Raw genomic sequence first — 14,497 nt, forward strand, 5'->3', positions numbered from 1 at the left:
GATGTAGAGGCGGGCCACCGTGAACTCCTCCTCGATCGCCCCGCTGATCTCCACGGGCTGGGGAGGGGGGGGGGGGGACGGGGGGCAGGGCTTGATGTTATTGACATGCATGTTGCTGTTGTATTATAGTCTACAATCAACTTGGGATTCAAATGGTTTGCATTTCAAGCTAATATTTTCAAAACATGTTCTAACGGAACGTAGACCAAATGCGTCCACATTTTTATAGGATTCTAGCACATTTTCATAACCATAGCGAATATTACCGTTTTCATTGAGGTTTCTTACAAATTAACGATGCTTTATGTTGTCCTTTATATGCCGATTATCATTCAAATCTTAAATTGTACCATATGTCCCCCTTTAGACAACATATGTAACGCTACCAGCGCACTTTTGTTAAGATAATTAGTTTACCATTCGCGGTCGCTATACCGAGGTGGCAGTAATAGTTTACCGCTGTTCAGATCACGGCGAAGAATAGACACATCCCAGTGACCTGTGACCTGTGCTAAGGATCTTGGGAAATGTATTCATGTAGTTTTCAACATTTTCACCTTTTAATTTTAAACCAATGCTGCCATCTACTGACAACAGAAAGTGTTGTCTATCGTCACTTCCGTATACAGCGTCGCCCGAAACCCATTCTAGAGATTCCCACTTTTTACTGGGAATGGGGCGTGGCCGTATTTGGTCCCAGACAATAAGAGTGGCTGCGATTGGTCACCGTGACGTTAGCTGCAACCAGCAGTTCTATAGCTCTCTCTGTTGGCTTGCTTGGTTGGTTGGTTGGTTGGTTGGTCGGTCCATAAAGGTGTCCCCATGCACCCTCTCATGGCCACAGTTCCCACGCTAGGAGGCTGACATTTGACATGGAGGTCAAGTGTTTGTGTGTAGGTGAATGCATGGATGCACGCATTTTGTGTGATCGCAGCTATTGTGAATTTGCGCTGGTTTGAAAATACGTCTATCATGGCAAAACCCCATTCAACTGAAAGTGTTCCTGGGTCCTTGTGGCCCTACTGTGGTTATTCTACTCACCAGCTTGATCTCCCCATTGCCCACGATGGTGCTGAACTCACTGAGATCCCTCATCAGGCCGTTCAGAACGTCAGCGATGCGCTTCCTCTGCTGACCACTCACTTCCTGCATGTGGGAAAGCTCCGCCTCCAGCTCCATCAGACTGGCCTATCACGGGACAGACAAAGAGGTAGAGGGAGGAGGGAGAGAGAGAGAGTGAAGGGATAGAGGAAGAGTTGAAGATACAAGAATATTTTTTATTTAAACGTGATCAACATTATTACCCCTATTTCAATTATATTTGACTAATTGTCTAAGATATGTTCTACTACATCCTACACAACTGTAGGCTACTGCCCTGTACTATATTCTATTCTATTCTACTTTAATTTATTATTTATTCCTACTTGTTTTGTAAGTGTTGTTATTGTTATCTGATGCACCAAATGACCAAGACAAATTCCTTGTATGTGCAAGCTTACTTGGCAATAAATACTCTGATTCTTCTGGGCTAGCTAGTTTTGTATCTCTCTAACTTACCATCTTCTGGGCTAGCTAGTTTTGTGTCTCTCTATCTTACCATCTTCTGGGCTAGCTAGTTTTCCATCTCTCTATCTTACCATCTTCTGGGCTAGCTAGTTTTCCATCTCTCTATCTTACCATCTTCTGGGCTAGCTAGTTTTCCATCTCTCTATCTTACCATCATCTGGGCTAGCTAGTTTTCCATCTCTCTATCTTACCATCTTCTGGGCTAGCTAGTTTTGTGTCTCTCTATCTTACCATCTTCTGGGCTAGCTAGTTTTGTGTCTCTCTATCTTACCATCTTCTGGGCTAGCTAGTTTTCCATCTCTCTATCTTACCATCTTCTGGGCTAGCTAGTTTTGTGTCTCTCTATCTTACCATCTTCTGGGCTAGCTAGTTTTCCATCTCTCTATCTTACCATCTTCTGGGCTAGCTAGTTTTCCATCTCTCTATCTTACCATCTTCTGGGCCAGCTGGTCGGCCAGCAGCTGGTTCTGGAGGCCCTTCTCCTCCACCTCCTGGCTCTTCTGGTCGTAGTTGATGGCCAGCTCCTCCAGGGCCTGCAGGACCTCCTTCACCTCCGCCTTAGCGCAGTCACTTTCCACCTGCAGGCGGCCCAGCTCCGCCTGGACCTTATCACCGTCTCCACGGGAGGAGGCCAGGAGCTGAGAGGAGATCAGGTCAGGTAAGGTAAGGTAAGGTAAGGTATGGTAAGGTAAGGTAAGGTACGATAAGGTAAGGTACGATAAGGTAAGGTAAGGTAAGGTACGGTAAGGTAAGGTACGGTAAGGTACGGTAAGGTAAGGTACGGTAAGGTAAAGTAAGGTAAGGTATGGTATGGTATGGTATGGTAAGGTAAGGTACGATAAGGTAAGGTAAGGTATGGTATGGTAAGATAAGTTAAGATACGGTAAGGTAAGATAAGATAAGGTATGGCATGGTAAGATAAGGTAAGTTAAGGTAAGGTAAAATAACATAAGGTAAGGTAAAGTGAGGTGCGATAAGGTAAGATAAAGTTTGTATAAAGGAAAGTATAGTGCTTCTAGGCAACAGTTATGCCCTGCTGCTGCTTGCTATGACATCTGACTGAGTAATTGGAACTGTCTGTCTGACTAATAAAATGGGTTAACATAACCCACTGATTAAAATGTCAGACACACACGACAACACTGAAGGCTAAATTAAAATGAGACTCATTCTGGATAAGATGTGCTTGCTAAATGTACAATATGTCAAAACGAAGTAATGTAAATCTCAGATAATTGAGAAGGATTAGGACTGAAAGAGAGAGGAGAGAGAGCCCGTGGTGGTGGTGGTGTGTGTGTGTGTGTGTGTGTGTGTGTGCGTGTGTGCATGCGTGTGTGTGTGTGTTTGTGTGTGTGTGCGTGTGCGTGCGCGTGCGCGTGTGTGTGTCAGAACGTATCCTCACCTCATCCTGGTCCATCATCTGCTCCTTCAGTTTCTCCACCACCTGACACTGGAGGTTAATCTCGTCATCCTGTTTGGAAACACACTGGAATTATTTACCATATCGGCCCGAATAGAAGATCATGTTTTTTTTTGCCGAAAATTATACCTGAAATAGTGCCGTCTCGTCTTAGATTGTGAGGTATCTCAGGAAAGAAAGTTGAGGATTTGGATGTTCAGCCCTTTCCTGGTAAACTAGTATGACATGTTTGGTATCTACAGATTCCTCACGCTATCTGGTTCAATATCATCATCATCATCATCATCATCATCATCATCATCATCATCATTTATTTATTCGTACATGGAATTACCACAGTCCAACAGTACATATTCATATAATTCACCAAAAATACCATGGCCAAAAGGAACAGGAAGAAGAAAAAATCTTATATATACCTGCCCCTACACACACACAACACACCGATAGACATATTGTGTAAAACCAAACAGAATATACCCAATATGTTATACCACTGTGATAGAATAGCCCTGTTTTTCAATGTGTACATAATGTAAATATCTGTCAATGAGAGCAGACATCTCCTCTGACACTCAGGCTTCATGCTGGGGAGCAGACAGGGAAGAAATATTGTTAGAACTCTCCATAAGCAGAGCAGGCAGAGTGCTGGAGATGGGGGAGTAGCAGCCAGCCGCACCGAGGCCGTATCAACAAAGATAGTGGGTCGGCTAGGGATGGGAGTTACTATCAACAGAGAAGCCGTTGCTATGGGGAAAAGATAGAGAAAGGGTGAGAAATTTGGGTCGTAGGTGAGACGGAGATGCATTGCGCGGTTGCTATGGCCTGTCAGCCGTTGCTAAGGACGATAGTTTATAGCTAGGAGTTCTTCCGGGTTTGGTCAGACTAAGGAACGAAGTGTGGACACGTAGACAGAGACCTCAGGAGCTAGAGGGTGGGGGAAGGGAAGCTGACGCGTGGCCCCACCCTCCGGTTGCCACGAGCTAGCTTCGGCTAACAGGGAAGGCTTTTTGGATAACACTAGGCCGTGACAACCACCATCGGACTAATAGCAGAAGAGACGGTAGAATAATGAATTAAGACTTTTTCAAGGACCTTTCAGAACTGTTTTTCCATCTTGTACAGAGTATGTTTATGAGAATAAACATAACATCCAGGAGAGGTATCCTGTTTCCAGTGTCTCGTTAATTCTTTTTGTGACGAATGTATCAACAGGGCTGGAGAGAGGGTCAGCACGATAAGAAAGAGATAAACACAACGCAGAAACGTCACGGAACCACAGGTGACGAGGTGATTACTGGCTGATATCGAGAAATCCAACAACTGACTTCACCTTCTAAGCTGAGCCCACTATAACATATGGTTCTACTTTGCTTAGCACCGCCCCGGATGATTGTGATTGGTTTAAAGAAATACAAACAAGCCCGATATTTTCTGTCCCCTATAGCGGAATGACAATACATTGGTTCAGCCAGACCTCTCTCCAGTGCTGACACAGCGCTAACATAGTGGGGAGAGAGATATGGCTACGCCAAACTAACTCCACGCAGACCTTGTCGTCCAGCTGCTTGTACAGCTTGCGGATCTCCTCCTCGTACTTCTTGCGCTCCTCCTCCGAGATGCGCACCACGATGGAGGTGGTGTCGTTGTCCAGGACGGGACGCTCCTCCACCGTCTCCACGCGGGTCACTACGTCCGCAGTAGTGCGCTCTGTCTCAGGCACGTTCTCTCCTGACGGGGGACAGGGAGAGGGAGGGATGGAGAGAGAGGGAAGGAGGGAGAGGGAGGGATGGAGAGGGAGGGATGGAGAGGGAGGGATGGAGAGAGGGAGGGAGGGGTGGAGAAGAAGGGATGGAGAGAGAGGGAGGGAGGGATGGAGAGAGGGAGGGAGGGATGGGGTAGAGGGAGGGAGGGATGGAGAGATGGAGAGGGAGGGAGGGATGGACAGACAGGGGAGAGGGATGGATGGAGAGGGATAGACGGACAGAGGGAGGGAGGGAGGATGAAGGGGGAGGGAAGGAGAGAGGGAGGGATGGAAGAAAAGAGGGAGAGGGATGGACAGTGGGGGGGGGGGGGGGGTGGAGGGGGATAAAAGCATCCATCAAATGGCATAGATTATTCTGAATGACTGTTAAAGTGACCTTTTGAAGATACAAGGTAATGATCCAGCAGCAGTGATGAACCTCAACCCTGTCAGGTGTACAACCTCAACCCTGTCAGGTGTACAACCCCAACCCTGTCAGGTGTACAACCCCAACCCTGTCAGGTGTACAACCCCAACCCTGTCAGGTGTACAACCTCACACATGAGACTGAACATTCTAATAGGAAGAGGATTCTGAGAATCCTATACATTTTCTTTCAGTACACCTGAAAGGGTTATTGATGTCTGTAGTTATTGATGTGTGTAGTTATTGATGCCTGTAGTTATTGATGTCTGTAGTTATTGATGCCTGTAGTTATTGACGTCTGTAGTTATTGATGCCTGTAGTTATTGATGTCTGTAGTTATTGATGTAGTTATTGACGTCTGTAGTTATTGATGTAGTTATTGACGTCTGTAGTTATTGATGCCTGTAGTTATTGATGTCTGTAGTTATTGACATCTGTAGTTATTGACATCTGTAGTTATTGATGCCTGTAGTTATTGATGTCTGTAGTTATTGCTGTCTGTAGTTATTGATGTCTGTAGTTATTGATGTCTGTAGTTATTGATGCCTGTAGTTATTGACGTCTGTAGTTATTGATGTATGTAGTTATTGATGCCTGTAGTTATTGACGTCTGTAGTTATTGATGTCTGTAGTTATTGATGTATGTAGTTATTGACATCTGTAGTTATTGATGTCTGTAGTTATTGATGTCTGTAGTTATTGATGTATGTAGTTATTGACATCTGTAGTTATTGATGTCTGTAGTTATTGATGTCTGTAGTTATTGACGTCTGTAGTTATTGACGTCTGTAGTTATTGACGTCTGTAGTTATTGATGCCTGTAGTTATTGATGTCTGTAGTTATTGATGTCTGTAGTTATTGATGTCTGTAGTTATTGACGTCTGTAGTTATTGATGTCTGTAGTTATTGATGTCTGTAGTTATTGACGTCTGTAGTTATTGATGCCTGTAGTTATTGACGTCTGTAGTTATTGACATCTGTAGTTATTGATGTCTGTAGTTATTGACGTCTGTAGTTATTGATGTCTGTAGTTATTGATGTCTGTAGTTATTGACGTCTGTACTTATTGATGTCTGTAGTTATTGATGTCTGTAGTTATTGATGTCTGTAGTTGAGGAGGCTGGTGCTCTCTCTGTAATGTCTGTAGTTGAGGAGGCTGGTGCTCTCTCTGTAATGTCTGTAGTTGAGGAGGCTGGTGCTCTCTCTGTAATGTCTGTAGTTGAGGAGGCTGGTGCTCTCTCTGTAATGTCTGTAGTTGAGGAGGCTGGTGCTCTCTCTGTAATGTCTGTAGTTGAGGAGGCTGGTGCCTCTCTCTGTAATGTCTGTAGTTGAGGAGGCTGGTGCTCTCTCTGTAATGTCTGTAGTTGAGGAGGCTGGTGCTCTCTCTGTAATGTCTGTAGTTGAGGAGGCTGGTGCTCTCTCTGTAATGTCTGTAGTTGAGGAGGCTGGTGCTCTCTCTGTAATGTCTGTAGTTGAGGAGGCTGGTGCTCTCTCTGTAATGTCTGTAGTTGAGGAGGCTGGTGCTCTCTCTGTAATGTCTGTAGTTGAGGAGGCTGGTGCTCTCTCTGTAATGTCTCACCGTTCCTCCAGCGGTTGAGCTCAGCCTCCAGCCTCTGAATGGTCTCTTTCATGGTCTTGTTCTTCTCCTTCTCCTTCTCGTACTTCCTCTTCCACTGCTCCGCAGTCAGCTCCAGATTGATGGAGGCAGTGTTCCTGATGGTCTTGGCACTGTGTGTGTGTGTGTGTGCGGGGGGGGGGGTGGACAGAGAGAGAGAGGGGGAGAGAGAGAGAGAGAGAGAAACAGAGGGAGGTAGAGAAAGAAACGCCTGTCACTGAATGTCATATTTTGGATTATACCAGATCCGTGTTCCTTCTTCTACTTCCATTTTTTTTGACCCAAAACTGATCATCTGGTTGTTGTTGTGATTATTATTTGACAATGTATGTCTTTTAGTCGGTGACAGTGCTCATAATAAGGGTCCTTCCAGATCTGTGGTTCTCAATCTCAATTATGCCGAGGACACTTCAATTCCAAAATTCCACACTCTAGTCTACTGTAGCTGAGGAGATAACAGTGGAGAACGTGAAACAGATGGAAACAGTCACTGTTATACATTCTTCTAACTTCTAGGGAGGCAAAAAAAAATTAGTTATTATGGGAAATGCGCTTACCATCTTATCCAGAGTCAGACAAGAAGATAGAGACCAATGTCCTCTCCCTAAATGGTACAAATGAATGGACATGGATACGGACCAGCTAGCCTAGCTGTTTGCCAAAACCACCTCTCCCAGTGTTTTTTAAGCTATGCTAGTGGTCCATATCCGCGTCCATTCATTTGTGCTGAGCTAGGCTATAGTTTGTCTAACTCTGGAGAAGACTGTAAGCATACTGTATTTCCCATAATGTTGGTGTAATAGTCCTTTAACTATTTCCTGTTTCTCTGGGGACCCTCCTTGACCCCACACCGAGAAGCACTGCTGAAACCTCCTTGACCCTTGACCCCACACCGAGAAGCACTGCTGAAACCTCCTTGACCCTTGACCCCACACCGAGAAGCACCGCTGAAACCTCCTTGACCCTTGACCCCACACCGAGAAGCACTGCTGAAACCTCCTTGACCCCACACCGAGAAGCACTGCTGAAATCTCCTTGACCCTTGACCCCACACTGAGAAGCACTGCTGAAACCTCCTTGACCCTTGACCCCACACCGAGAAGCACACTGCTGAAACCTCCTTGACCCTTGACCCCACACTGAGAAGCACTGCTGAAATCTCCTTGACCCCTTGACCCCACACTGAGAAGCACTGCTGAAACCTCCTTGACCCTTGACCCCACACTGAGAAGCACTGCTGCAGATGGATCACTATGTACCGTTGTCCGAACATGAGGGTGGACTTGGTCTCAGCGTCGTTGTAGCTGGACGGAGAGCAGCAGATAAACATGGTGGTGCGACAGTTCCCACCCAGAGAGTCCTGCAGGATACGGGTCATCTTACTGTCACGGTATGGAACATGGGATTTCTAGAGGAGAGAGAGGGGGGGGGGGGGAGAGAGAGAGGAAATGAGGGAGGGAGATAAAGAGAGGGAGGGAGAAGGGGGGAGAGAGAGGGAGGCAGGGAGAGAGGGAGAGGAAATGAGGGAGGGGGAGGGAGAGGTGAGGGAGAAGAGAGGGAGGACAAAAAAGGGAAAGGAAGAGGTGGAGAGTGATAGAGGGATGAATAAAGGGAAGACAGAGGGAGGGAGAGGTGGGAGAGAGAAGAAGAAAACAAGAAGAAAAAAGAGGGAGGGAGAGGCAGAGAAGAGAAGGCGGAGGAGGTAAGAGAGAGAGAGAGAGATAGAGAAGGCGAGAGAGGAGAAGAGAAAGGGATGAATAGGAGTGGGTGAGGAGGGAGAGAGAGCAAGAGGAATAAGTCGATAAGAATAACTAAAAGAGAGTAAGAAATGCTTCAGGGGTGTTTGTCTCTGTGATGGGGAGAGACTTTCAGGGGGGGGGGGGTTGTTGGAATTAATGCAACAAAACTCAGCAGATGAAACATATTCTATGCAGCAAAATTCTATTTTGATACTTTTCTACCCACAATGTGCGCAATAGAAATGGAAGACTGAATCTGCAGCATTCCAACAATCTTTTCGCAATATTGGCAAAGTGATGGAGAATGATGACGTTTGTAAGAATTAGGCTGGCACTGCGAGTGGCGCAGGATGCATATGTGGATAGCTTAGAGTTGATAGCTTAGAGCTGTTAGGGCCGTTCTCAAAGTGAATACTGCTGTGTGTTCTAAAGAGGTCTCCTTCTCACCGTGCCCTCGGCCAGAGCAGAGATGACGTTGCCCAGAGCGGACAGAGACTTGTTGATGTTCTTCGCTTCGTCCAGGACCGATCCAGCAGCACCGGTCTTACTGACCTGTAGGACAGAGAGAGAGAGAGAGAGAGGAGATGGATAAGCAAACGCTGACTATGTTCAATATACCTACACCCATTTACAATGTAATTTGGCTGAACATTCCCATAGCAGCCGTATTAAAATGTCGAACTTTCTGAATCTCAGGTACTGTCACGTGAACATTTACATGACACTAAACATTACAGTAAGTGAGACACTGTTTAAATTTGAAGATAGCCACAAGCCACCTTAGCTGTATCAAAGGGGTCTACAAGGATTTCTGGTCACAGTGCTTCCTTGTGATACACCAGGTACAGTAGATCATGTTTTTCATACCTTCTCACTACCAGCCAAGTGGACCATGTAGAGATTTCATACCTTCTCACTACCAGCCAGGTCGACCAGGTAGAGCTTTCATACCTTCTCACTACCAGCCAGGTCGACCAGGTAGAGCTTTCATACCTTCTCACTACCAGCCAGGTGGACCAGGTAGAGATTTCATACCTTCTCACTACCAGCCAGGTGGACCAGGTAGAGATTTCATACCTTCTCACTACCAGCCAGGTGGACCAGGTAGAGCTTTCATACCTTCTCACTACCAGCCAGGTCGACCAGGTAGAGCTTTCCACACAGCTTCTGCTCAGTCTCCACATGCTCTTGCTTGATGTTGATCAGGAAGATGCTGTGGCTGCGAGAACTGTGCTCGTTCATGTCTACAGATAGATAGATAGATAGATAGATAGATAGATAGATAGATAGATAGATAGATAGATAGATAGATAGATAGATAGATAGATAGATAGATAGATAGATAGATAGATAGATAGATAGATAGATAGATAGATAGATAGATAGATAGATAGATAGATAGATAGATAGATAGATAGATAGATAGATAGATAGATAGATAGATAGATAGATAGATAGATAGATAAGCATTAATAATAAGCATTAACATCTCAAAAAACATGTGTAAAACCTACAAACTACTGTACAGCCAGAACTTATATACACCATAGAAACGTGACGGAGAGACTGCAGAGAGAGCAATCATACGTTTCAATGAAGACGGTTTTGTTTAGTGTTATTTAAAATAAATTCAAATGAATTTTATAAATTGAAATTGTATCGAATTTATTTGAACAACATTTTATTTATTTATTCATTCATTCATTAAGCAAAAATATCAAGGTCCTCCTCTATTCTTCCACCCTTGCCCCCCTCCTTCCACCCTTCCATCTCTCCCTCTATCGCTTCTATCCCACTCTCTCTTACACACACACACACACACACACACACACACACACACACACACACACACACACACACACACACACACACACACACACACACACACACACACACACACACACACACACACACACACACACACACACACACACACACACACACACACACACACACACACACACACACACACACACACACACACACAAGCGTGTCTGTCACCGCACTAGTGCAGTGATTCAGTGATTCAGACAGACCACGTCCAGAACACACAGTGTAGATGGAATGCAGTCTTCTGAATGAAACATATCGGCTGATGTGTGAAGAGTTTGTCATCCGCTGTGTGAATGCTACGGGACCCCATTAAAGAGGAATGTCACCCAGTCACCCAAGAATTCCCATAATGTTCTTCCTGTGCCCCAGAAGTTCAGTCAGTATTTGTGAGCACACACCAATCTCTCCTAAAGCTACTGTAGAAATCGTGGAGAGAGAACCCTCCAACCGGTGATGGAAAAGGGGAATGGGCGAGTGGGTGATCACTGAGTGTTTCGATTACTATAATCGGTTGAAATAAACGGTTGAAACGGTTATACCTTGACCTGTGTCTACTGCATGAGCATGACAGGAAGTGCTGCTCAAATTCACTTCCGGGAATAATTAACTTCTTCCAGGAGAAGGTTTCACTCAGTTTGTCAGAGATGTGGCTGCACTTTGTTCTCTCTTTGCTTAATTAAATCGACAACGTCTGCTCCCCCACCAGCTAAATTAGATTGTACTCCATTTGACTAGTTCTTATTTCCCTGATAAGAACGGACGGGCACGTGGTAGAGAGAACACTGTATCACGCCGCATTACATAACAAAGAATTATAACAAGCTACATGAACCCAACTGTCCCTTTACACATCATTAACCACTCCGTTACGCCACCGTTGGCAACAGAAAGAGAGAGAGAAAGCCCGGCGTATAGCAGTGGAATGTACTGATGGCGGCCAGTTAGATAGAGAGAGAGTGATTCTGAGCTGGGTTATTTTGAATGCTTTTAGAAGAAGGGGCATGGAACTAAACACGTTGGATCTCAGCGTTCAGCTGCTCGGCTCCCAGACTCTGGAACTCCCTGCCCCCACACATCCGACAGTCAGACTCACTCTCATCATTCAGATCACAATTGAAAACCCATCTGTTCAAATTCGCATATTCACTATAACCTCCATCACTGCCCAATACCCCCTGCTGTTTGTTTGTCTGTTTTTAACTTCACTGTTTTTTATACTTCCTTGTCTTTTAACTGCCTTGCATACTGGGCATACTCACTATAACTGCACCCTGTGTGCCACTGTTTTATATTTCATACGTTTACATTGTTTGTCTTGTTTTTAACTCCACTGACACTTTTGCCAAGATCATTGTTTTAATCTTGACTGTTCTGTTTTTATGCCCTGTAAGGTGACCTTGGGTGTTTTGAAAGGCGCCTCCAAATAAAATGTATTATTATTATTATTATTATTATTATTATTATTATTATTATTATTATTATTATTATTATTATTATTATTATTATTATTATTATTATTATTATTATTATTATTATTATTATTATTATTATTATTATTATTATTATTATTATTATTATTATTATTACTGAGAGCTTTGGCTTCATCAGATCCTTGCAGAGAATAATTTGGGGAGCCATTTGAATCCAAGTCCTGAGCCTCACATTGAAAACCATTGGTTTGGACACCGTGCTGTTTGGACACAGTGCTGTTTGGACACAGTGCTGTTTGGATACAGTGCTGTTTGGACCCCGTGCTGTTTGGATACAGTGCTGTTTGGATACAGTGCTGTTTGGACACAGTGCTGTTTGGATACAGTGCTGTTTGGACACAGTGCTGTTTGGACACAGTGCTGTTTGGACCCTGTGCTGTTTGGATACAGTGCTGTTTGGATACAGTGCTGTTTGGATACAGTGCTGTTTGGACACAGTGCTGTTTGGACACAGTGCTGTTTGGATACAGTGCTGACAGTGCTGTTTGGACACAGTGCTGTTTGGATACAGTGCTGTTTGGGCACAGTGCTGTTTGGATACAGTGCTGTTTGGACACAGTGCTGTTTGGATACAGTGCTGTTTGGATACAGTGCTGTTTGGATACAGTGCTGTTTGGACACAGTGCTGTTTGGACACAGTGTTGTTTGGATACAGTGCTGTTTGGATACAGTGCTGTTTGGACACAGTGCTGTTTGGACACAGTGCTGTTTGGATACAGTGCTGTTTGGATACAGTGCTGTTTGGACACAGTGCTGTTTGGACACAGTGCTGTTTGGATACAGTGCTGTTTGGATACAGTGCTGTTTGGATACAGTGCTGTTTGGATACAGTGCTGTTTGGATACAGTGCGTTTGGATACAGTGCTGTTTGGAGACAGTGCTTAACTATTCAACATTAGAACATCCCATAATACTAGAGAAAGACTTACTGGTCACAGCGACGTGACGGTTGGATTTTCCCTCGTCAATCACGTCCATGACCTCATCGGGGCTGGATACAAAGCGTTCAGTACATCCCTATGACATCAAAGAGAGAGGAGAGTCAATGAATGAATGAATTAATAAATTTGATGCGTTAAAAAAAAAAAACATATAACACTGCACTGCAGTCAATTCATACTTTAGAATCACAGAGCATGCGAACACGGTAAAGCCCAGAGGCTTATTTCCATTGCGAGAGTCTAGTATAACACACCGCCAGTAGTAGAAGAGAGGAGAGGAGAGAAGGAGGGAGAGGAGAGGACAGAAGAGGAGAGGGAGAAGGGGGGGTGAGAGGAGAAGAGAGGAGGGCGAGTAGAGGACAGAAGAGGATATGAGAGAATAGGAGGGGAGGAGAGGAGAGGAAAAGGGGGAGAGATGAGAGGAGAGATAAAGGAGGGGAAATTAGATGAAATAAGAGGAGAGGAAAGGAGAGGAGAGGAGAGGAGGGAAAAAAAGATAAAAGCTAGTCAAGGAGATGAGATAAGAGGAGAGGAGGTAAAGGGAGAGGTGAAAGTAAGAAAGTGGAGAAAATAAGGGGAGGAGCCAATTAAGAGAGGAGAAAAAGAACTAAATAATAAAGAATATTAGAAAATAAATCAGATCAATAGAGATATAGCCTGCCCAAGGACATAGTGTAATAGTTGTATGACTATAACAAACACTGTTTTTACCAACCTTGACAAATGGGACCCTGTTCTTATCCTCATGGACAGACAGGTTGGTTTTTGTCACTAGAAAATAGATGCAGAATAAAGGGATCAGCTTTGCATTGTCGGGGAGAATATAATGTATCAGTGTTAGGGCACACAGTATAAAAACATTGGCTTGGTTTACTACATTTCAGGGTTGTGTGTCAGATTACTTTGAAATGGAGTCAGTTACTGAATACAAATTACATGGACATTTTTGTAATTAGTAACGTGATCTCTTGGATTGCATTTTTTCATCTAATCTGAATACTTTTGGATGACTTGAAAATTGCCATATTTTAAAGACATAATCAAAAATGTAATCAAGCTTCCAATGTAACTATAATATAATTACACATTTCTCTAAATGTAATCTGTTCTGATTATAGTTACATATTTCTCGTTGTCTGATTGTGGTCATCACCGATTACATGTCAATTACTACCCGACCCTCTTGTATCTCAGTGTCTGACACATTCTATACCATGTAGGAGATGAGAAAGTGCTGTAAACTAACCATCCAGAAGGTCGCGGATCTTGTCCATGTAGATTTCAAAGTATGAAACCTGTCAAGGAATGGAAAAATACATAAAATGCTCTAAACAAAACCACACTAGTATCATCGTTTTACTAGTTTTATAGATATTTTTTACCTACTAATTTGCTATGGTTAAACAGTTTTCTAAAACAATATACAAGTATAATTTCATTCTACTAGACAAAAGCAGACTATATCAATTCCAGTCTGTAAGCAGACTATTTTATGCCTGAGTCACTGCAGATTGTACCATACGCAGACAACAACATGGGGAACCAGACAGGGCATCTCAGAACAGCAACAAATCAATAAAAGTGGATCAAGGCTACTAGCCAAGTACAGTTTGGCAACCTGACAGCACAGCATAACCCATCTAAACAGCCCTAAATGATTTTTCAAGTTTAAATAAAGGTAATAATAATAATAATAATAATAATAATAATAATAATAAT

At 43.8% G+C, this 14,497-nt stretch overlaps 1 protein-coding gene across 3 annotated transcripts in view; it reads right to left on the bottom strand.

Annotated features, from left to right (window-relative positions):
- kif5aa (kinesin family member 5A, a) overlaps positions 1-14,497 on the bottom strand; it is a gene marked incomplete at both ends in the record, with an annotated part of 53,181 nt that overhangs the window by 19,514 nt on the left and 19,170 nt on the right. For all 3 annotated transcript variants that reach the window (XM_084333039.1, XM_084333040.1, XM_084333038.1), the window contains 12 exons: positions 1-57; positions 1,042-1,188; positions 2,001-2,207; positions 2,972-3,040; positions 4,542-4,720; positions 6,740-6,888; positions 8,035-8,183; positions 8,962-9,066; positions 9,634-9,758; positions 12,767-12,854; positions 13,494-13,549; positions 14,025-14,073. The exon at positions 1-57 is cut by the window's left edge and continues 2 nt beyond it. In XM_084333039.1, the coding sequence (XP_084189165.1) occupies positions 1-57; positions 1,042-1,188; positions 2,001-2,207; positions 2,972-3,040; positions 4,542-4,720; positions 6,740-6,888; positions 8,035-8,183; positions 8,962-9,066; positions 9,634-9,758; positions 12,767-12,854; positions 13,494-13,549; positions 14,025-14,073 (1,380 nt within the window). The remainder of the gene's footprint in view (positions 58-1,041; positions 1,189-2,000; positions 2,208-2,971; positions 3,041-4,541; positions 4,721-6,739; positions 6,889-8,034; positions 8,184-8,961; positions 9,067-9,633; positions 9,759-12,766; positions 12,855-13,493; positions 13,550-14,024; positions 14,074-14,497) is intronic.

Source organism: Notolepis coatsorum, assembly GCF_963971535.1.
Source record: "Notolepis coatsorum genome assembly, chromosome: 17".
NCBI lineage: Eukaryota > Metazoa > Chordata > Actinopteri > Aulopiformes > Paralepididae > Notolepis > Notolepis coatsorum.